The sequence below is a fragment of the Blennius ocellaris genome (assembly GCF_963422515.1).
Source record: "Blennius ocellaris genome assembly, chromosome: 21".
Classification (NCBI taxonomy): domain Eukaryota; kingdom Metazoa; phylum Chordata; class Actinopteri; order Blenniiformes; family Blenniidae; genus Blennius; species Blennius ocellaris.
This window is the reverse complement of record NC_137670.1, coordinates 9,153,619-9,176,822: the sequence shown is the minus strand read 5'-3', so window position 1 is coordinate 9,176,822 and position 23,204 is coordinate 9,153,619. Positions and strand designations below refer to the sequence as shown.

The following is a 23,204-nucleotide window of genomic DNA, read 5'->3' as shown; positions in this document are numbered from 1 at the left end:
CAGGCACAACAGTGGAGAAAAACAGGCCCAAATAACTAGTTATTTTAGTGTTATTAGTGTTAATAACAGTTGGTGAGTTATTTTAATTATGATATAGTTGCATATTCATTAACAAATTGTGAACAAAAGTTCAGTTTACACTCCTGATGTTGATTTTCTGAGCCCAGAGCCAAAAATTTGCCTATTTTTCAAATTTTATTAAAAGTTTTCATCAAAGGAATAATAAAGTTTATTTGAAATGTAATGACGGTAAGGTGCCATGACCACATTCAGCCTGCAGGGGTCACTGCTGCGCAAAGGCGTAAAATCTAAATAAACAGAACAGAATAAGAGTGGAATATAAAAAAAAATAGAAGACACTGTTAAAACTCTTTCGGAGATAGAGAATAAACTGCACAATAACAAAAACATGAAAACAAAAATCGAAAACAGGTTTAGTGCACTGAGTGTGCTGCTGTGCATAACTACATTTCCCAGAATGCACCGCGCGGGGTTAGAGGCTATCTGGACCAAATGTCACTAATCATGACATCCGCAGGCTGCGTGAAGTGACAATTTGGACCTTTGCACTCTATTGTGCAACGCGGCCACAAATACACTCGCACGTGAGCTCCGGGGGGTGTCAGAGGTCACTCCGCGTGTATGAGCGTCGCCGCTACCACCGGAGACCCGCGTACCGGAGACCCCCGTGCCGAGCCGCTGGACTGCTGCGGAGGGCTCAACAACGTCGATTACTCGAAGGTAAAACCGAAAACACTGTGACAAAAGGGTTGTTGCTGGACGATGAGCCGCATGCATGCGCCGGAGTGAAGGTAAACAACACGAGCAGGGAAGGCAGACGGTGTGGCTGATATCTCGCGAGATTCGTGGCATAGACTGGGTTGGTTGCCAAAACCCGTGAGAGTCATGGGCACATGAAATTAAACCGACAGTAATGACAACAATGACATAAATCAACAAATGAGCGCAATGACCACAGAAGACACTTCATCACTCGTAAACAACCAAAACACATCTGATATGAAGATATTTGTATTACACCACATAAATCATGCGGTTGTGTTCGAATGGTGCTATAGAAATGCAATTGCACATGGCAGTTCAGTACTTTGCATCAAAATAGTCTAAATCCATGAAAACAACGTGATCAAGAGGCATGCAAAGGAGAATAAATAATGTAAACAATTTATTAAACTATCATAAAACAAGTCAAATATATTGTCAGATGATCAGCATGAACTAATAACTGCATTAAATCTTAATTTAAAGGAAGTGAATGTGTCCAGTGCGTAACATAGGAACTAACAGCTGCTTCATCTTGTTTCATTTGACTATGAATCACTTGGTAAACCTTTTTCTCAAGACCTCAGAGGTCTGGATGTTTCATATTCTACGAATAAACCTGAGATGATTTTAGGCCCAAGATGATCGTTCTAAGATTTATAGCCCAGAAGTCAAATTTTGAAGTGGATCCTTTTAAACACACAGATAGCGAGTGCAGAGGTTGATGCTCAGGTGTAATGTGCTGCACCGTCTTTGTGTTGGTGAGGACTCCGGATGAGCTGCAGATTTGTGTTTTTTACTGAGGCCCGTAAACTTACAGTTCAAATAATACAGCCTGAAAATAGATACACAAGATTCTCTGAATCTTGTTCAGTCTGAAATCCTCTAATTCTTGGAGTATTTTTCAGATGGCAGTAAGATAATTTTGTTATTGTCTTCATGTAGGTGTTGAATTTCAGTTTTTTTTAAATTAAATTAGTAAAGTAGTAAAACCTCCTGATGCTGAGTAAGTGAATAAAGGAAATACATGAGTGGATGCAAGTATAAGGGCCTGTGCTCATTCACTGTCACTGATTTATCGAGCTGTGTTGTCATGGAAACAAAAAGCCCCCCAAAAAATACCCCAACAAAAGTATTCCATGTTTTCGTCATTGCAGAGCCTACGTATATCAATGCTGCCCTTTGCTGAATCAGTTCTGCGATGATCTTTCATTCACGTGCACAGTATCAAGATTTAAGATGGTGCGTGACGAAGCAACCTGAACCGTGTTTCCAATCTCCTTTCTGTCATATGGAATCATCAAGCATCTTGACAGACCTCCTGTATTCATCTGTACCTGCCTACTGAAGGCTTTGGGTTTTGGTCAGCCACAACAGTAATTGAAAACAAGTGTTTATTAAGACATAAATCAGAGCTTTCCAGGAGATGGACTAATCTTGTGATTGATTTGAATGAAAATCCCACATGTGCCTTTACCTGTCAGAATTCTTTGAACAACAATGGTGCTTCATTCATTTTGAAAAATGCCTCCCAACTGTCAACAGAGATAAAATGCAACTTTCTGAAAATGCTGATGTGGCACATGTGCAGGCTGCGTTTTTAAATTTGAACATGCTGACAGTTGGCTCCTACTGCATTTCCTGGACTCTAAGGCCCCGTTTGCATTGATTTTTAAGTGAAAACTCAAAACTCTTGTTTTGCATTTTTGGGGGTCCATTTACGTGACAACGCTGGTGGAGCCACTGAAAACGCAGCTTTTCAAAAACGTTCCAGTTTAACCTTGACAGAGTCTTAAAAGAAAAAGCAATTCTCAAGGATCATTAGACGCAAGCAAAAAAGGAGAAAACATGACTTGATTACCAGACTTGTATTTCCCAGCATGCATTCTGCCTTATTTTTGGAGAAGGTAAACACATTTCAGTTACTGACACACTACTTCAGCAGTCAGTTATTATTTAATTAACAGTTTGATTTTGACTTATTTTTGATTAATGGGTAAAGGGAGTTTTAAAACAAGCCAACTTCTATTCTACATATTCCGCATAGATTTAAAAGATGGCAGAACTGTGTAATGTGAAGTGTCCTGTGTTTGGATTGGCATGATATGAATCAATTTGTCGAGGAAGGACTTTCAATGGCCACTGCAGAGTTATGCAAGGTTGCAAGCAAACCGTCAACAAAGAGGTGGACAACCAACTTGTCTTGTTTCCCATGTTGAAATTTGCCGCAAGCATAAAAGACGTGGACTTCATGCTTTCAGGCCGGAATTGAGATGGATAATACAACACCAGGCCTTATGAACAAAAGTGTCCATTCATCTCGTACCTTCAGGGTTTCTGGGCGCTGGAGCTGATCTCTTGGGCGATGGACATGAGCTGAACAGGTCACCAGAGAAACATGCAGTCTCATTCCTACCGACAGACAATTTAGAGTCTCCAGTTAACGTCAAATTAGTTGTCTGTGTCTATTTGTCTTAAAGTATTAAGACTTCAAAACTGTGGAAATTCTTTATTAATGCCTGGAATGGATCAATGCATGTTCACCTGATGTCATGCAGTTATAATTGTTCATAACAGATCTTGTCAACTCTAGAAAATATCAACATCTTCAGGCTATATATGTTTTTTTGCACTGAAGTAAAGGACCATGTTATTTCAATATTCATAGGTTGTTGTGAATTCTTTCCACTGCCGTAGCTCTGTTTAAATTACATTCGGTGGGATATGGCCTGTGAATCCAAATTAGTTTTAAACCCCTGAACGAAATGATTCCACATCATCGTCACATAATTTAAATATGAACGTCAGCATGAGCTGTCCATGTCCTCGTGAGCACCATGAGCAGTTTGTGAAAAACTGTTCAGCAACTCTCAATTCTGAGGCTCAAACCAAATAGATCTCAATTTCTTTACCCAATTCGGCTTTAATTTTCTGTATGAAGAGGGTATCGGGATCCTTGAGCAGCAGTTTGGCTGATGGAACCAATGCCCTTGTGGCCTTTAATGCAGAAACGAAACTCATGCAAACGACAGAACTGATGCAACCTGAGGACATTGACCCCAGAGACATAACTCCGGTGTTCTTCATTGCTGTCATTAACCGGTGTAAAGTGGAAAACCACACTGAGGAGAGGCTCCAGTGTGTGATCACAAGAAAAATCTCCTTTCACCACTGTGCTCTGTTACAAAATATGGGATTCACTTGAGGGCAGTGGTTATATTGCCCTGCTTCGCTCACAGTGCTAATATTCATTATGGGATTTAATCAATGTCGCAGCGCTCTGCGGTGACTGAGCTGCAAAGGCGTCTTGTCTTCTCACTCTGCAGGCCGGAGACGATCAAACGTCATTAAGGACAAAAACAAACTGTAGAGCCTAAAAGGCTTGTGAAGAATCAATGAAGGGTATATGCATGTTCGCGACATTCTATGGCAAGTAGGTGAAATGAGAAATAAAGTGGGAGCGGGTCTGATGACTGTCCAGAGTCTTAAGGCCCCGTCATAAAATTGCGCGCGACAAGACAGACCATTTATTGTTAAAAATAAGATGTAACGGAAAGCCCCGGAAACAGGTTTAGTGGACATAAAACAATATCTATAAAACATGTGAGGAAACTTGAATGGCTTCAAACACCGTCAACCCAACGGGTCCTGTCTCAACTTCCCGCAATAATCATTCTTTAAAGGGTTTATTGGACTCGCTAGTGGCTATAGACGTCACAGCAGGAGTGATTAAAGAGCGCAAGTTGATGACTTGGTGAAATCTGGAAACGGAGATTGGAGATCCAACCTGAAAGATCGTCGTTTGAGAGAAGAAATGAGGCGACGGAGCGAATCGAGGTGTTTCAGGTCGAGCCTGATTTTCTTTTTTCCCAAAGAAACATGAAGGAAATGTTTTATGGCTGCCAACGTTCGTGTTATCAAGAGTCTAACTCACTGTACTTTTAAATGCAAGATCATTTGTGGCACATATAAGCTCCTGCTCAGTGGAATGTTTTGGTTGATAGAAGACATTTTAAAGAACTGAACATCAACATGACGGTTCAAGTGGTTCAATTTGAAGCAGGTGGAAAATGTTATTGTGCTGACCTCTCATGTCTGTACATCTTGCCTATACAAAACAACCTTTTGTATTCGAATAAACTTTCATATATAAAGTGGTTTTTCTCTGTTATTTTCTCCTAACACCTAGCTCCTTGTGGATTTTCCTTCACAGATAGACCTTGCACCAATGGAGGAACTCCTAAAACGCATCAACTTCCAGGACTCCGGTTTCTGCATTGCTGTGATCGCCATCGTTTTCAATCCTTTGTTCTGGAACGTGGTAAGAACCTCTGGTGATCTTATCTAATAACATTACACACAATTGCATCAAAACCTCTTTATGAAGTTGTTTTATAATTTGTGATGGTCGAACCCTTGTTTCCTGAAGCTTCCGGTCCCATTTACAAGACAGTATTTACAAGTGAAAAAACGATGAACTAAAACTGCGTTAGAAAAAGTTTCACACCTACACGTGTGTGAGTTTGAACTGTAAATGCTGGACTGTTTGTTTGTTTGTTTTTGCCAGAAGCAACTGAGGAAAATTAGCTATCATTCAGAGCTGAGAAGATACGGCAAGTACGGTTCATGAAAAATTAATGAGGGAATCATTGTTTATGTTTTACAATTTGATTTGCATTATTACAATCTGAAGGCTTTATTATTATTTTTTTTTACGCAAAATAATTTATTCCTATAGTATTGAAGAACTTATTGTTGTGAATTGAATAATATCTGGCCCCTTATGTCCTACTTTTGCTCTACTCTGATTGGTTTCCAGTATTTGCTGATCAATGTTTTATATAGAAATGCTCTTATGGCCCTTTCAGACCATTTGATTTTAACAATGGTACAAGTTTATCAAATTCTAAATAGCGGAAAATGGATTTCATAAAGCTTGTTTCGACATCAAGTCTGAGTGTAAGACAGCCACTTAATCAGAGCTGAGGATCACCACATTGACGTCACTGATAGATTTTTTACAGTTAATTAAAGCAAGGGAAACTTTGCTCTTGCTTTTGACTGTTATGCCATTGATATCTTTTTTTTTTTTTTAATGGGAAAAGAGGGGGAAGACAAATCACTGCAAAGCGGCCTGGCACGCTAACTCCATCGTTTTACAGCGTTTCTGCAGTTTCCATGTAAACAAACAATCGTTTTCAAAGTTTCTCTCGAATGAAAAACGCAAAACACAATGCATTTTCACGTGCCCTGTAAATGGAGCCGTAGCCAGCAAGTCCTGAGAGACTAAAAGACTACTTTATGTGAACCGGGAATAAAGGTGAAGTGAGGATTTCCAAAACTAATCACAAATCTATCAAAACGTCTCAATTTGTTCAATTTTGCCGAGCAAACTCCCATCTTTGGTCTGGCCATCTGAACAAATTCGAGAGTTTTATGCAAATTCACGGATAACATCCTGTTGCTGTGTTCCGTCTGGAGCTGAAAACCATTTTTACTTCTATAGATGGACAATCGAAACTTCAGATCAGGGCAAAGTGTCTGACCATCCTCACCGAAACTGGTAAAAGACACAAGCCTGTTTTCAGATTGCACGGACGTCGGAATTTGATCTCAGACTTTTCAATGTATTTCTCAAAAATCTTACATATATTACATAATATGGTTGCCAATGATTGGAGCCCACTGTTGAAAGGGTCAACATCATGGATCCTTTTTAGAGAAGTAGCGCCGTCTTTTATTCTCATTCTAGATATCAAGGTCACACTTAAGCTTTTAGTCATTGCACATCTTTTCCAAGATGACAATTAGTGAGTGAACTATGCCAACATGGTACAGTCTAAGTGTTCTTGCAGTCTTACACAAGACTACAATTAGGCAAAGCCATTTGAAAAAAACCCCAACATAAAACCTCTTTGCACCTTTTATTCCTCATCCACAGGACTTATTTTTATGTAATTGAGCAGTGTATTAAAAGGCTTGTAATCCATTCTTGTATGAGTTTCATTCCTTATAATCTTAGGCTTTGTTCCATAAACTAATACAATTCAAATGTCAAACATGTATATTCACCACATATTTAACATGTTATCAGGGTCCAAATATTGCATAGACATATTTACTTGGTAGTGATTTTAGTGGATAATATATTTTGGCATGCAACAGGGAAATTAACTAAGTTCAGCTTCTCTGAATATCTTTAAGGAATCTTAGTCCTACAAATCCTGCAGTCTTCTGTCAGTGAAAGGTAAAAATACAACAGCCGATCAGTCACTCCGTCAATTGCAGTTGAGGGCTAATCTTTGTTGCTCGGAACTCGGAGTAACATTTTTTTTGGGAAATTTCAGTCATTTTTACAAATAACCTCTTTCACGTCCCATTCTTCGTGACTCTCACGGATGCCTCTGTGGCAGCTCCAGCCGCCCGTGGTCAGCGTGATCTTTTCACCTTGAATAACGCCTTTAATTACCGTGTGACAACCTTTACTTTACCACCCGGATGAAATCTCTAAACCCAGACTCCTGGGGAATGTTAATATTGGTGTTGCATGTAGTTTCTGTCTGTCTTCTGATGTAATCCTAAAGCCAGGGTGTAGCGTCAGCAGGTGTTGTTATTGTGCAATAATATTTCATTTGGACATGGCATATTACTGTACAAGCACTTGTTTGTTTTCTGTTTGTTGACTTAACCGAAAGACTTTCTGCATGTCTCGGCTCATTGTTAATGTCGGCCAATCCTATTCGCTGTTGAGAAAAACCTTATATAACTTGGGACGTACAGGCCAGGTGACACGCTGATAGGTCAAAGCATTAAGGACGACAAGGAGCATTGCAGTGTGTGGGTTTCTTCCGGGTACTCTGGTTTCCTCCCACAGTCCAAATTTGCGAGCTAAATTGCCCATAAATGTGGTTGTCTGTCTCTGTATTTGTCCTGTAATGGATTGGTGATATAAGCGGTATACAAGACGGGTAGACTTGAAGCAGCTATTATGTCTCAATATGCAACCACACACACTTGCATTCACATCTTGGACCTCACAAAAATCCCAAATCTGTTTTTTGGTATTTCAGAGCTTTTTTTTTTTATGTTAATAGTTGTTCACATGGGAAACAGACTGTTGGTAGACAATTTATTCTCCATGAGACCAGAACGCCCGCGGTATTTATACCTGCACATGTTCGTGTTTTATATTAAATGTCGTTTCAAAATGTATGCATTTTTAGGTCTTTCATAAAGGCAGTTGTTTTTATTCATTTGACGGAAATTGTAAAATAAAAACGCAGATTTCACCATTCTGATCACGGAAAAACATTTATATTGTGATAGTTGATGGTTGTGATGGTGATGTCTATTTTAAGATCTGGAGCATCCCAATGATGTGTCTTGGTTGCATTGTACCTTGCATTGTACAGCGGTTGCATTGTACAGCTCTTTGCATTCTTCAATACAAGAGCCGCAGTAAGTGCATATTGGAGTTTTTTTGAATCACTTCATGATTGATGACAAATGTTATTGGGGTCAAGTAGTCCCTTTTTTTTTTTACAATTTGCTACTTTTCTGTGGGCTACAATTTAATAGTTTTCATGATTGTGTTCTACTTTTCATTCTTTGGAATGATGATAATCATGCTTTTTTTTAATAATGCAATTTCTTTGTGAAAATTACCATCATCTACAGCTTAGGGGAAAACGTTGGTCATTTAATCACATGTCGTTTGTTAAAAGGAGAGGACAAATTAAGGCCAGTTATTTGAATTCAAGTAAATGTCACTGAGGTGTTCTTGGCCCTGCACATGATTCCAAATCACCCTTTCTTCAAGCATTGTGCTGGAAGATGAGCTGGAAGTGGCTGTAATGGGGCGTATTGAGGCAAACACCACTAGGACTGATGAAAGTGTCATAAACACAAGGATAATGAAACATCTCGGCGTTTTGTCTGTATGTGCCATGGCGACCCATTTTGATTTTATCGGGCTTCTCATCTGAACTGAGGCGAGATATGTAGGTGAAGTGGTTATACTGAAATTAGGTATTTGGAGCCATTGTGTTCTAATATCTCTGATTATGTCTGTCACGTGCTGGGCTCAGGTTTAGAGGCTCAAAGAAATTGGTTTAGCTCCTCAAGGAGCTAACCTGTACCCTCTTTTTCCTACACGTGGTCTAAGGAACATGTATATAGACGACACTTTTATGAAAGAAAGTGGTTGAAGTGCTTTATGTTCCGTCTTGTTTCAGCCAAATCGATGTGCTGAAAGTGCATATCAGGGCCATTGTGTTAAGATATACAAAAGTCAAAAGATCTTCTTGCATTTCTATTTTAGCTGGGTAATGTAATTCCACGACCTGTGTCTCAATTTTCATTCATCAATTTCTGTACAATTTTATGACCCTAGTACCTATTCAGGGAAGCATCAACCTTCTGACTCTAATGGACTCGCCATGGAGCTCTCACCCAAACCCTCCTTCATCAACATTATCAGTCGCTGCCAGGGTTGAAGCAGACCATCAGTGACAGCAATAAAGATGCTATTTTGATCAGCTTGCCTCTGAACTAAGGCCTGTGAAACAAACGTATGCAAATCAAGCTGCTATCTCTTGCTGCTAAAAGTAAGACTGTCTACATTTTGTGCCTGTACTGGACTCTTATTACTTAATGGGTATTTAAGGTGTTCGTGAGATTCTGCACCATTATTGCCCTTTTTCTGTTTGTTTACAACATACTATGTGGGTTGTGTTGCTCTCAACATTTCGTTATATCTATAGGACCATGACAATAAAACGATTGATTGATTGATTGATTGTCTTCAGATCAAGTGATTAATGTTACTGGTCTTGATATAAAAGCTTTTTAAGGTATATCTCAATTAAGATGGCTATTTAAGAACAGTTAAATTAAAAAACAAAAATATTGAATGTTGGCCCCATAGTGCACATTCAGATTGAATAACTTTTTTTGGTTTTGTTTTGCTACAAGAAATCCATGTTTATTTTTTTTTTTTTAATTAGTCTAAATCTGATGTCATTCATATCATTACAAATATTTGCGAAACTTTAAAAACTACTGCACCCCAGGAGTTGTCAAGACTTGTGCAGCATTCAACTGAATGTTCATGGTTACATGATCCCCCTTTGACATGCATTTTATGTATTGCCAGATAACATTAAAAGGGCATTATAACCTCTCCTATAGTGTTCAGGGGATACTCTGAACACAGGGTTCCAACAAGAACATGGACGCACTGTGGTCTGTCATTTGAGTGTGTGTGTGTGTGTGTGTTCAGATCAGAACTGACCTGCCCCCAACTACCACAGCTTGACTTTTTTTGTCTTCCCACAGACAGCACTAACCATGCCTTTGTCTTTCATTATGTGATAAAAGTCAGTAAATGGGTCAAAAGATTAATATGGGTAATATTAGTGTGTGCCGTTACAACCAGGAAATTAAACAGGAACACACAATGAAGGCCTTGGTTGATGCAGCTTTTCAGCTCAAACGCCTGAAATCAGCACATTACTATACTGCTGCACCCTCTGACGCTTATTATTGCACATGTTCGTTGTGCAATTTATTGTACAATGACAATAAAAGCAATAGAATGTACATTGATGAGGCGTCATCAAATACCGTTATCAAAAATTGTTGTGTATCAGAATTGAATAATGCATCTTGTACTTAGTTTTTATTGTATGCTAAGACAAAATCCACAAAGACAAAAGTGATTAGTCACAGGATTTTTCTTCTTTTGGACTTGCAGCTTTTATTGTTGTGCAGTTTTGGACTGTCATCTCGTGTCAATCAAAAGTCTGTAGGAGTTTTTGTTCGGGAATTTTTTATTTTTTTTTTACACAGACAAACAATGAGTGCAAAATAATGTTTTTTTTAAATTGCTCAGCACAAACAAATGGCGTTTTTTTTGTTTTTTTTATGCAGTACAAAACTGCTATAATATAGCAATCTATGCAATATAACCAGTTAAGATGTCATTTTATTTTTGAATGCACTTGGTAAGTGATGCACTTGGTAAGTTTTCTGACTCACAAGCCAAATGTCAGTTCTGGGGATGTTTGACAGAAGCGTCTGCAACATATCTGCTCTGGTTTCAAGGCTCCACCTCATCTGTAGGAGGCTCAAGCGTCACCTGATATTGAGAGATTTTACAGAGGTCGACCTTTGTTTTTTATATAACAAAGGCTACCAAAGCAAGACTTTTGTCGGTGCACACCTCATCAAATCCAAGGGATTGTTTATGCCTCCTATCTTAATTACATAATGAATAGTTCGCATCACTTCCTGTGTACTGAAGAGGTTATTCAACTGGGGTATTGCTCTGTCTGGATGGAGAAGGAAGTCCCATGTGGCCCTCCTCCATGTAACTCATGTTGCCAAAGGTGGAAAAAAAAAAGTCAATATTATGTTTGCTCGCAAAGATGTGTCATCACAGTTGTCCTCGGTCATCTAGTTCTACTACACCTTCTTCGGCCAGCTCTTCATTTCTTTTGTTTTTCTCACTTCACCACTGTACAATTTCTTTTTTCATTGAGCCTCCTGCAGTTTTGTCTTTTCAGTCCGTCCCACTAGCTTTGGCTGTAAAAGTTTAGTTTTTTTTCTCCTTTTTTATGTCAGGGGAGGCTGGTGAATCACACAGTGGTAATTTTCTCATTTTGCTGTGACCAGGCCTTCATCCGTACTCTTACAACTTTCTCTCTTACTGCTGGGTAGTTTCTTTGCTACATATCCGTCACCCTCAAAGCCTCTTCGGCCTTTACTTTTCTGTTTGATCACCCTGGTCCTCTGTTGTCTTGTGTTAGTCACCATATTGCGTTATAAATTTCAATTTCCTGATACTGAGAAATATCATGTACTGCTCATTTTACCATTGAATTGAGGTACAATATATTGGTAAAATGACTAAGTGCATTATGTTTTCTATTGCTATTGATATTAACACCATTGCAAATGTAAAACAGACATAGATATGTCAGATAGCTCTACAAGAGTTCACCTTTAGGAATTATTTGTTTCCCAAAAAAGATCTACTATAGGAAAATATAGATTAAAATGACCAAAGTCCCTTATTAAAACCTGTGTAATGAATACTCTGCGTAATCTACTACAAGTAGAAACTGATATAGAAACATCTCCTGATCTGGACACATCATGAGTGTTGTTTCCTGTAATCACTGGGTGTTTTGGGTCTTGCAGCAGACGCTTTCGTTCAGGCAACTCAACCAAAGTGGAGTAGACCTCAACCTGTGTCCAAGTGGCATTCCACTGCCCCCACTGCTCTCCCCTCTTCAACCAGAGCTATAAGGATGCTTTTGCTGCTGCCTCCACACAGTGTTCCAGATGGCTCTTCTCAGGTTGTTGCCTGTTATGCCCAGTGAGCCATAGGCCTTGCTCAGGTACTGGCTGGCAAATCCTTAACCGGCCACTTCCCCTATCATGCACTTGGTCTTCTACCCATTTTTGAAATAAATGGCCTTGTCTGTAGCTTGATGGCGTCAGCTGTCCTTGGTCCTCTTGCTGATCACCTCTACAGCTCCAGATTTCAGGACCCGATTGTGCCTCCAATGATACAAGCCTTAAGACAATCTTAATGATGACAATCTCAGCAGAAGGTGCCAAAGCCATTGTAACTTCACTTTAGGTAAGAAACACAAACATTCATCCAATCTCAGTCTTATCACTTTCTGAGATGTTGTTGAATTTAAATTCTCCTGACACTGTGGTGTGCAGACAGTTTTCACTCTGACCGGTGATTTCTGAGGATGAAGTTCTGGTTTCCAGAGGGTCGATGTGGAATCAAAAGATCAATCTACACTTTAGGCACGTGATTTATACACTATATAGAAGACTATTTTATTAACGGCTGAATGATTTTTAGTCATATTTGGACAATTTTGGACAAAGCACTAATCATGCACAAAAGTAAATATTTGGTCAATCTTTGGCTTGCCAGATACAAAAAAAAACAAAAGCACCCCAACATTTGTTATATTGGAAATAAAGAACTAGTAAATATTTTTAACACAGTGGTAATCTAACTGTCATGTGAAGGGTAAATCTTGAATCTTAAATACATCTTTTATTGTTTAGAGCTGGCCTGAAGTTGTTTGGGAGTTTTAAGCAGTAAACCTCAGAAAAAATAAATAGAAAAGCTTTTCGGGCCTTTATTTGGAAGTTGACATTCTCGTTCAAGACTTAGGAACGTTGTGAATCAAACACATTTCCGAGCGTTCGCACATATATCTTAATATCTGAATAGCTTGCGGCGACCGTTGCATGCTGCTTCTATCTTTTCTTTAGTGTCATGGATATTTTAAATGTGATTGTATTTGAGCCCTGCTGAATCAGTTACCAAGGCAGCAGGCATGTGGAGTCTATGTTCCCAGAATGGCGAGGTAAAGGATCTGCCGCGCGTTAAGCACGTTTGCATAAATTACCTTTCTAATGTTTTCCCCTCCCAAAAAAAATGGGCACCATCTTCCACTTACAATTCTTTCTCTCATTTTGTCTGTAAAGCAGCAGGCCGTCCCAGCACCAGACTTCCGATGACTAATTCAAACTCAGATTTGGAATCTCTTGGATGAGATTAGATGGGAGTTTGGCGGCTGCATGAGATACATGTCACGCTGACATGTATCCACCAGGAGGAAAGTGGTCAGCCTGTTCTTTCTCCTTTTATCTCTCCACCTTCAGCTGACATCTTGACTTGGGTTGCGTGGACTTGACGCCGGGCTTTAGATAAAAATCATGTGGGAACGGAGTGAAAATCCAGCAGGAAGGCTGCAGAGCGAGAAGTCGTCAGTGGGTTGAAGGCATAACAGTTGGTTGACAGTTTAATTTGAAGCCGGGCGATTCATAGTGTTCAAAATACTGTTCTTGGTGGAGAAATACTTCAGAAAATGTTATTTGGTTTTGAAATGCTCATTTAAATGTGTTCAGTCCTGGAACGCTTAAAACTGGCTAAAGAGAAAAGTTCAAAGAGTTCTGGAGTTTGGGCCCTTGAAATGTGATGAATACCAATGGTAATACGACAAAGATGTAAATGAAAGTCTTTTAGTTTCCTCATTGGGTAGGAGTCAATGTCTGATGTATTCTATGTGCAATATATATATTTTTTTTTCATCAAATCCAAAATCCAGAATCTTCTGTGATTTTGTTCTTCAACTCTGTCCTCTTCATCAGGCTAACAGATTTTCTGTTTTTCTTCAGTCCTTACAAACTTTCTCACACACTGGACTCTTTCTGCTGCATATTTGATCATTTTTACTTTCGTTTTTGCATCTGTAGCAGCTGTTGTTAAACAGTGATGTGTTGTGATCCCAGATGGTATATACAGATATATTGTGGATATACAGTAAAACCTCTGATGTAGGGATGCCATAAAATCCAAGGCCAAGTGTCCCCTCAAGACAGGTGCCCTCGCTTTGGAGGGACGGGTCACGAGGACAAATTGTAGGACCACTTGTAAATGTTGTTCATATCCTACTGTATGTTCTATGTTCAGTATACTGTAGCACAGTGTTTTTCAACCTTTTTTGAGCCAAGGCACACTTTTTTCTTTGGAAAAATCTCGAGGCACACCACCACCCAAAATTTTTTTACATTTTACACTCTGTAGCCTATATTAACAATATAAAGTCATTCTTATCAATGCTTTATAAATACAGAAAAAAAGTATTTCCCAATTTCTTTTTTTTAGTTGTACTCACTCAGTGTGAAACCTGGACCTGATGGATGAACACGGAGAAGTTTTTGAAAAGGAAGAATCGAACCAGGATCTCAGCTCTATCACTGTCACTGACACAGTACTTTGATACAAGATGGGAGCAGCCGCAGGTGGTGGTGATAAACAAGACTGACGTCTGTTAAGTTTCGATTTCAACGGCAATGTTCTGTGCTGCCATCTATTGGCGAAGAGTATTAATACATGATTACTCTGCAACACAATGTTTTTTTAGAAAAAAAATGTGAAATTGGATAATTTCCCACGGTACACCTGACTATATCTCGCGGAACGCCAGTGTGCTGCGACACAGTGGTTGAAAAACACTATCCTAGAGAAACACATCAGGGGTGGGGGGATATTGGATGTGTTTAACAGCCATACCACAGCAAGAGTCACATCACATTTGAAACACACACAACACGGCCACCCCCCTACCCCCACCCCCCCGGGTCAAAATGTGTATAAATGTGAATAATGAAGCAGAGGGAAGCTGAAAATATCTCCCAAAGGCATCAAATTACAAATGAGACATTCCCATGTTGTCAAACAAAATTGGGTTTTATTTACATGCTTGAGTAACAGAAAACAAACAACAGGCTGCCAGAAAATGGCGTCTCTGGTTCACCATCGTGAAGCTCTTCTCTTCTTCTGTTGTTTTGCTTTCTTCTCTTGTCTTCTGGTCACAAACTTCTTTCCTTGCCCCAAATCTGAAAAACAAAATGTGTTTTGTGTTAAACAATGCTGGTTTAACAGCCTATCAACCAAGGTTAGTGCAGCTCTCCAATTAACTGGATATAAAATAAAGCCCATCCAACCGATCCGGTCACTTTTCAATGATGAATGACAGCTTGTCTTGTCATTGAGGTGCTTACTTGGATTATTGTTGGGCTGGTTCTTTTCCGTCGGGTTGGAGGAGCAGTCAGAAGTGGTGACCTTTGTCTCCTCTTTATTAGGTTGTGGTGATCTTTAATAAGCAAGAAGGAAAATTGTTAGTTTCAGTTCAGTTACCGGTAGTCTTTTTTCTTAAAATACTAAAACTCCTCAGAGCTGTAGAGTTTGGACAAATACCTGTTGACAGAGGCTGAAGGTTGTTGTGAGACATCTTGTACCGGGGCCTGGTCCTGCTTGTTCAGGTCAGACGGACTATATTTGGACCAATATTTGCATCCGGGCCAGGTGATGCTGGCAAGTAGTGGCTCAATATAGTCATATTCATAAGAACTGCAGCTGTCACACTCCTCCAGGGGTTTGCTGTAAGATTTCACATTGGAAGATTAACAATCATTACACTGAACAGCTTGCAAAAGCACAATGATGTTAAATATGTGTAACACTTAGCAGCTATTTCATTGGTCTGTTTGTTTAAAAAGACTCAAAATCATCAGAGATAACGTTTGGACAAAATACCTGTTGACAGTCTCTGCAATGTCCAAGTCCTCCAGGTGCTTTTCGTTGTTTGAAGTCTTTTCTTCAGTGAAGGTGATGCTGGAGAAAAGAGGCTGAACATAGTCATATTCGTAAGAGCTGCAATTGTTGCACTCCACCACATGGTTGCTGTTGGACCTGGTGATGCTAGCAAGAAGTGGCTCAATATATTCATCCTCCTCAGAGCTGCAATCATCAGAAAGATAAACATTACAGGTCAATACACTCAACAGCTTGCAAAAGCACAATGATGTTAAATATGTGTAACACTTAGCATCCAACTCATCATTGGGTCTGTTTTAAAAGACCAAATCATCAGAAAAAGGGAGTTGTGACAAATACCTGTTGACAGTCTCTGCAATGTCCAACTCCTCCAGGTGCTTTTCGTCGTTTGAAGTCTTTTCTTCAGTGAAGGTGATGCTGGAGAAAAGAGGCTGAACATATTCCTCTTCCTCAGAGCTGCAATTGTCACACTCCACCACATGGTTGCTGTAAGAGTTCACAGTGGAAGATAAACAATCATTACATTGAACAGCTTGCAAATGCACAATTATGTTAAATACGTGTAACATTGACCAGTTATTTCATTTGGTGGTGTGTTTAAAAAGACTCAAAATCATCAGAGATAAAGTTTGGACAAAATACCTGTTGACAATCTCTGCATGGTCCAACTCCTCCAGGTGCTTTTCATTGGTTGAAGGCTTTTCTTCACTGAAGGTGATGCTGGAGAAAAGAGGCTGAACATAGTCATATTCGTAAGAGCTGCAATTCTCGTACTCCACCACCTGGTTGCTGTTGGACCTGGTGATGCTGGCAAGCAGTGGCTCAATATATTCATCCTCCTCAGAGCTGCAATCATCAGATAGATAAACATTACAGGTCATTACACTCAACAGCTTGTAAAAGCACAATGATGTTGAATATTTGTAACACTCAGCAGCTACTGTATTGGTCTGTTTGTTTTAAAAGACCAAATCATCAGAGAAAGGAAGTTTTGACAAATACCTGTTGACAGACTCTGCAAGGTCCAACTCCTCCAGGTGCTTTTCGTTGGTTGAAGACTTTTCTTCAGTGAAGGTGATGCTGGAGAAAAGTGGCTGAATATATTCCTCTTCATCAGAGCTGCAATCCTCACACTCCACCATGTGTTTGCTGCAAGAGTTCACAGGGGAAGATAAACAATCATTACACTCAACAGCTTGCAAAAGCACAATTATGTTAAATATGTTTAACATTGAGCAGCTATTTCATTGGTTTGCTTGTTTGTTTGTTTGATTGATGATTTTGTGTCTTTTAAACAAACAAACAAACAAACAAACAGAGAGAGAAAGTTGTGACAAATACCTGTTGACAGTCTCTGAATGGTCCAACTCCTCCAGGTGGTTTTCGTCGTTTGAAGTCTTTTCGTCACTGAAGGTGATGCTGGCGAAAAGCGGTTGAATATATTCATCTTCCTCAGAGCTGCAACCGTCACACTCCACCACGTGTTTGCTGCAAGAGTTCACAATGGAAGATAAACAATCATTACACAGCTTGCAAAAGCACAATGATGTTGAACATTTGTAACACTTAGCATCTATTGTATTGGTCTGTTTGTTTAAAAGACTCAAAATCATCAGAGAGATGACGTGAGGACAAATACCTGTTGACAGACTCTGCAAGGTCCAACTCCTCCAGGTGGTTTTCTTCAGGTGAATCCTTCACTTCTGGAAAGAAATCTTCTCGCACCGAGGGAAACTCATGGCTTGTTCTTTCCTTGCCATTTTCCACCTCTTCATGCAGGTCCTTCAGCTCTTTTTCCAGAGCACCGATTTTCTCCTGCTGGTCATTCAGATTTTTCAAGAACATTGCTGCAACTTCCATCACCTCCGCCGCGAGGGTCTGTCTGTTAATAGTGGGAGCGCCACTAATGTACTGTAAAACACAAGCAAAGACCATCATTAGACCTGCTCAATTAAATTTTTGCCTCAGTTACCGTAGAAAACGTTATTATGGTCTTCAATCTTCCTCTCATTTCATTTACATCCAAAACTACGTGGTTCTACTCGAATTACTTGTATTTAACAACAACTTGCATTCAAAATCTGGACCACTCCGTGAAGCACGTTCCCCTCTCCGGTCTCCATCTCTGGAAGCTGTGGTGGGACCGTCAAGTTGTTCATCGTGTTGTCACGACAATCTGCAGCAAATATTTAGAATAAAATATTGTCAATTTTTCACACAAAATTGACAATTGGTAAGGTTACCAAATGTACTTTTTTGCATTCAACTCACAGTTTTGACGGAAATGGAGAATGTTGTCTGAAATCAAATCCTTGAGAAGAATCTCGCAGTGGCTGAAGTCTTTCAGAGAATCGCTGTCGCGTGTGTCACAATCGCTGGAGGGTGAAGAACTGGAAATCGAACTGGAACCTGGAGAGAAACAAGTGACTGCCAACGCTGAACGAAGCTCATCCGGACTGAAAGGAAAAGGCCAAATGGGCTCTATTTATCTGTTTGTCTGTCCTTTGATGTGTCCTTTGATGTGTCAAGGGGTGGGGCCTCGTGGGGGAGGAGCCTCATGGAGGATATCAAAGGACCTTTTATCACTTTGATCTTCTCCAGTTTTTTAAAGAGCCATTTATGACACATCAAAGGACAGACAAACAGATAAATAGAGCCCATTTGGCCTTTTCCTTTCAGTCCGGATGAGCTTCGTTCAGCGTTGGCAGTCACTTGTTTCTCTCCAGGTTCCAGTTCGATTTCCAGTTCTTCACCCTCCAGCGATTGTGACACACGCGACAGCGATTCTCTGAAAGACTTCAGCCACTGCGAGATTCTTCTCAAGGATTTGATTTCAGACAACATTCTCCATTTCCGTCAAAACTGTGAGTTGAATGCAAAAAAGTACATTTGGTAACCTTACCAATTGTCAATTTTGTGTGAAAAATTGACAATATTTTATTCTAAATATTTGCTGCAGATTGTCGTGACAACACGATGAACAACTTGACGGTCCCACCACAGCTTCCAGAGATGGAGACCGGAGAGGGGAACGTGCTTCACGGAGTGGTCCAGATTTTGAATGCAAGTTGTTGTTAAATACAAGTAATTCGAGTAGAACCACGTAGTTTTGGATGTAAATGAAATGAGAGGAAGATTGAAGACCATAATAACGTTTTCTACGGTAACTGAGGCAAAAATTTAATTGAGCAGGTCTAATGATGGTCTTTGCTTGTGTTTTACAGTACATTAGTGGCGCTCCCACTATTAACAGACAGACCCTCGCGGCGGAGGTGATGGAAGTTGCAGCAATGTTCTTGAAAAATCTGAATGACCAGCAGGAGAAAATCGGTGCTCTGGAAAAAGAGCTGAAGGACCTGCATGAAGAGGTGGAAAATGGCAAGGAAAGAACAAGCCATGAGTTTCCCTCGGTGCGAGAAGATTTCTTTCCAGAAGTGAAGGATTCACCTGAAGAAAACCACCTGGAGGAGTTGGACCTTGCAGAGTCTGTCAACAGGTATTTGTCCTCACGTCATCTCTCTGATGATTTTGAGTCTTTTAAACAAACAGACCAATACAATAGATGCTAAGTGTTACAAATGTTCAACATCATTGTGCTTTTGCAAGCTGTGTAATGATTGTTTATCTTCCATTGTGAACTCTTGCAGCAAACACGTGGTGGAGTGTGACGGTTGCAGCTCTGAGGAAGATGAATATATTCAACCGCTTTTCGCCAGCATCACCTTCAGTGACGAAAAGACTTCAAACGACGAAAACCACCTGGAGGAGTTGGACCATTCAGAGACTGTCAACAGGTATTTGTCACAACTTTCTCTCTCTGTTTGTTTGTTTGTTTGTTTAAAAGACACAAAATCATCAATCAAACAAACAAACAAGCAAACCAATGAAATAGCTGCTCAATGTTAAACATATTTAACATAATTGTGCTTTTGCAAGCTGTTGAGTGTAATGATTGTTTATCTTCCCCTGTGAACTCTTGCAGCAAACACGTGGTGGAGTGTGAGGATTGCAGCTCTGATGAAGAGGAATATATTCAGCCACTTTTCTCCAGCATCACCTTCACTGAAGAAAAGTCTTCAACCAACGAAAAGCACCTGGAGGAGTTGGACCTTGCAGAGTCTGTCAACAGGTATTTGTCAAAACTTCCTTTCTCTGATGATTTGGTCTTTTAAAACAAACAGACCAATACAGTAGCTGCTGAGTGTTACAAATATTCAACATCATTGTGCTTTTACAAGCTGTTGAGTGTAATGACCTGTAATGTTTATCTATCTGATGATTGCAGCTCTGAGGAGGATGAATATATTGAGCCACTGCTTGCCAGCATCACCAGGTCCAACAGCAACCAGGTGGTGGAGTACGAGAATTGCAGCTCTTACGAATATGACTATGTTCAGCCTCTTTTCTCCAGCATCACCTTCAGTGAAGAAAAGCCTTCAACCAATGAAAAGCACCTGGAGGAGTTGGACCATGCAGAGATTGTCAACAGGTATTTTGTCCAAACTTTATCTCTGATGATTTTGAGTCTTTTTAAACACACCACCAAATGAAATAACTGGTCAATGTTACACGTATTTAACATAATTGTGCATTTGCAAGCTGTTCAATGTAATGATTGTTTATCTTCCACTGTGAACTCTTACAGCAACCATGTGGTGGAGTGTGACGATTGCAGCTCTGAGGAAGAGGAATATATTCAGCCTCTTTTTGCCAGCATCACCTTCACTGAAGAAAAGACTTCAAACGACGAAAAGCACCTGGAGGAGTTGGACATTGCAGAGACTGTCAACAGGTATTTGTCACAACTCCCTTTTTCTGATGATTTGGTCTTTTAAAACAGACCCAATGATGAGTTGGATGCTAAGTGTTACACATATTTAACATCATTGTGCTTTTGCAAGCTGTTGAGTGTATTGACCTGTAATGTTTATCTTTCTGATGATTGCAGCTCTGAGGAGGATGAATATATTGAGCCACTTCTTGCTAGCATCACCAGGTCCAACAGCAACCATGTGGTGGAGTGCAACAATTGCAGCTCTTACGAATATGACTATGTTCAGCCTCTTTTCTCCAGCATCACCTTCACTGAAGAAAAGACTTCAAACGACGAAAAGCACCTGGAGGAGTTGGACATTGCAGAGACTGTCAACAGGTATTTTGTCCAAACGTTATCTCTGATGATTTTGAGTCTTTTTAAACAAACAGACCAATGAAATAGCTGCTAAGTGTTACACATATTTAACATCATTGTGCTTTTGCAAGCTGTTCAGTGTAATGATTGTTAATCTTCCAATGTGAAATCTTACAGCAAACCCCTGGAGGAGTGTGACAGCTGCAGTTCTTATGAATATGACTATATTGAGCCACTACTTGCCAGCATCACCTGGCCCGGATGCAAATATTGGTCCAAATATAGTCCGTCTGACCTGAACAAGCAGGACCAGGCCCCGGTACAAGATGTCGCACAACAACCTTCAGCCTCTGTCAACAGGTATTTGTCCAAACTCTACAGCTCTGAGGAGTTTTAGTATTTTAAGAAAAAAAGACTACCGGTAACTGAACTGAAACTAACAATTTTCCTTCTTGCTTATTAAAGATCACCACAACCTAATAAAGAGGAGACAAAGGTCACCACTTCTGACTGCTCCTCCAACCCGACGGAAAAGAACCAGCCCAACAATAATCCAAGTAAGCACCTCAATGACAAGACAAGCTGTCATTCATCATTGAAAAGTGACCGGATCGGTTGGATGGGCTTTATTTTATATCCAGTTAATTGGAGAGCTGCACTAACCTTGATTGATAGGCTGTTTAACCAGCATTGTTTAACACAAAACACATTTTGTTTTTCAGATTTGGGGCAAGGAAAGAAGTTTGTGACCAGAAGACAAGAGAAGAAAGCAAAACAACAGAAGAAGAGGAGAGCTTCACGATGGTGAACCAGAGACACCATTTTCTGGCAGCCTGTTGTTTGTTTTCTGTTACTCAAGCATGTAAATAAAACCCAATTTTGTTTGACAACATGGGAATGTCTCATTTGTAATTTGATGCCTTTGGGAGATATTTTTAGCTTCCCTCTGCTTCATTATTCACATTTATACACATTTTGACCCGGGGGGGTGGGGGGTAGGGGGGTGGCCGTGTTGTGTGTGTTTCAAATGTGATGTGACTCTTGCTGTGGTATGGCTGTTAAACACATCCAATACAGAAAAAAAATTTGAAATTGGACAATTTCCCACGGCACACCTGACTATATCTCGCGGAACACCAGTGTGCCGCGGCACAGTGGTTGAAAAACACTGCTGTAGCAGTTTAAGACAAAGTTCGCCTTTGAAAATGTCACATTTTTAGTCTATTTTTACTCTGTATTATGGAGAGCAAGATAAAAGCGATATAAAGACGTCAAAAAGTTAATTCAGCTGACAAAAAAACAAGACTTGAATGGGCGAATTAGGGGTAATTTCAAACTCGCTTGAACTTTTTGAAGAAGTGACCGCCCCAGAACACACAAAACGGTTCCACGCTCAGTGATGTAATACACCCATGTCGCCCTCCCATTTGGCGAGAGGGCTTATCTGGTGCAAACAAAAGAGCAGTGCAACGTGATGTCAGTGTGACCTTCAGCATATCGCCCCATAACTTTTGTCAATCTAAACACCAAGAAAAGGAAGAGAATAATTGCAAAGTGTGCAGATGAGAAAGAAGGGTCTCCTGCACTTTGTGAAAAAGTGTCATAATTAATTTAAGGATGGCAAGGTTGAAAAACAACTCTGCAATGAATGGCTGGGTGACTGAAAGATGAAACTACATAATAAAGTGGGGAGGGGGAGGCAAGATGGAGCACACGTGAGAGCAACACTAGAAGACCGTTATTACTGTTATATTTATATCAGTCACATTGGGAAAGTTAGAGAAATTACATTTTTGAAAAAATGACACCCCCGCTTTGATCCCTTATTAAACATGGTGGAAAGTCCCACATTGAATTATCTTGAAAGGTATCTTGAGTTCTCATCTCACACCTGTGACATTATTTACATGCAGAAGAAATAATATAGACTGTGTGCATCCCACTGCTATACAAACTTCGACAGAAGCTTCCAGCACAATGAAATTCAACAAACCAACATTTGGTCTGATTATTTTTAAGTCCTGACGCACGAGTGTCGCACACATGAAAGCATAAAGTCTGACTTCAAACACAAACTTGATGGCGGTTATATTTAGGGGGATTATTAGCAGCTCTGCGTCAGCTGAGGAC

General features: G+C 40.0%; 2 protein-coding genes across 2 annotated transcripts in view; both read left to right on the top strand.

Moving 5' to 3' along the window:
• The first annotated feature begins 560 nt into the window (after positions 1-560).
• Positions 561-23,204, top strand: part of pemt (phosphatidylethanolamine N-methyltransferase) — a 65,998-nt gene continuing 43,354 nt past the window's right edge. Inside the window, exons 1-2 of the mRNA XM_080517237.1 lie at positions 561-741; positions 4,997-5,104. Coding sequence (XP_080373363.1) covers positions 643-741; positions 4,997-5,104 — 207 coding nt within the window. The 5' untranslated portion in view covers positions 561-642. The remainder of the gene's footprint in view (positions 742-4,996; positions 5,105-23,204) is intronic.
• On the top strand, positions 13,177-21,933 carry LOC308146010 (uncharacterized protein; the record flags this gene model as incomplete). Its single annotated transcript, XM_080517636.1, has 6 exons — positions 13,177-13,184; positions 20,619-20,735; positions 20,892-21,095; positions 21,252-21,434; positions 21,540-21,631; positions 21,797-21,933. The coding sequence occupies 6 exons, from the start codon at positions 13,177-13,179 to the stop codon at positions 21,880-21,882; spliced, it is 690 nt and encodes a 229-aa protein (XP_080373762.1). The 3' UTR covers positions 21,883-21,933.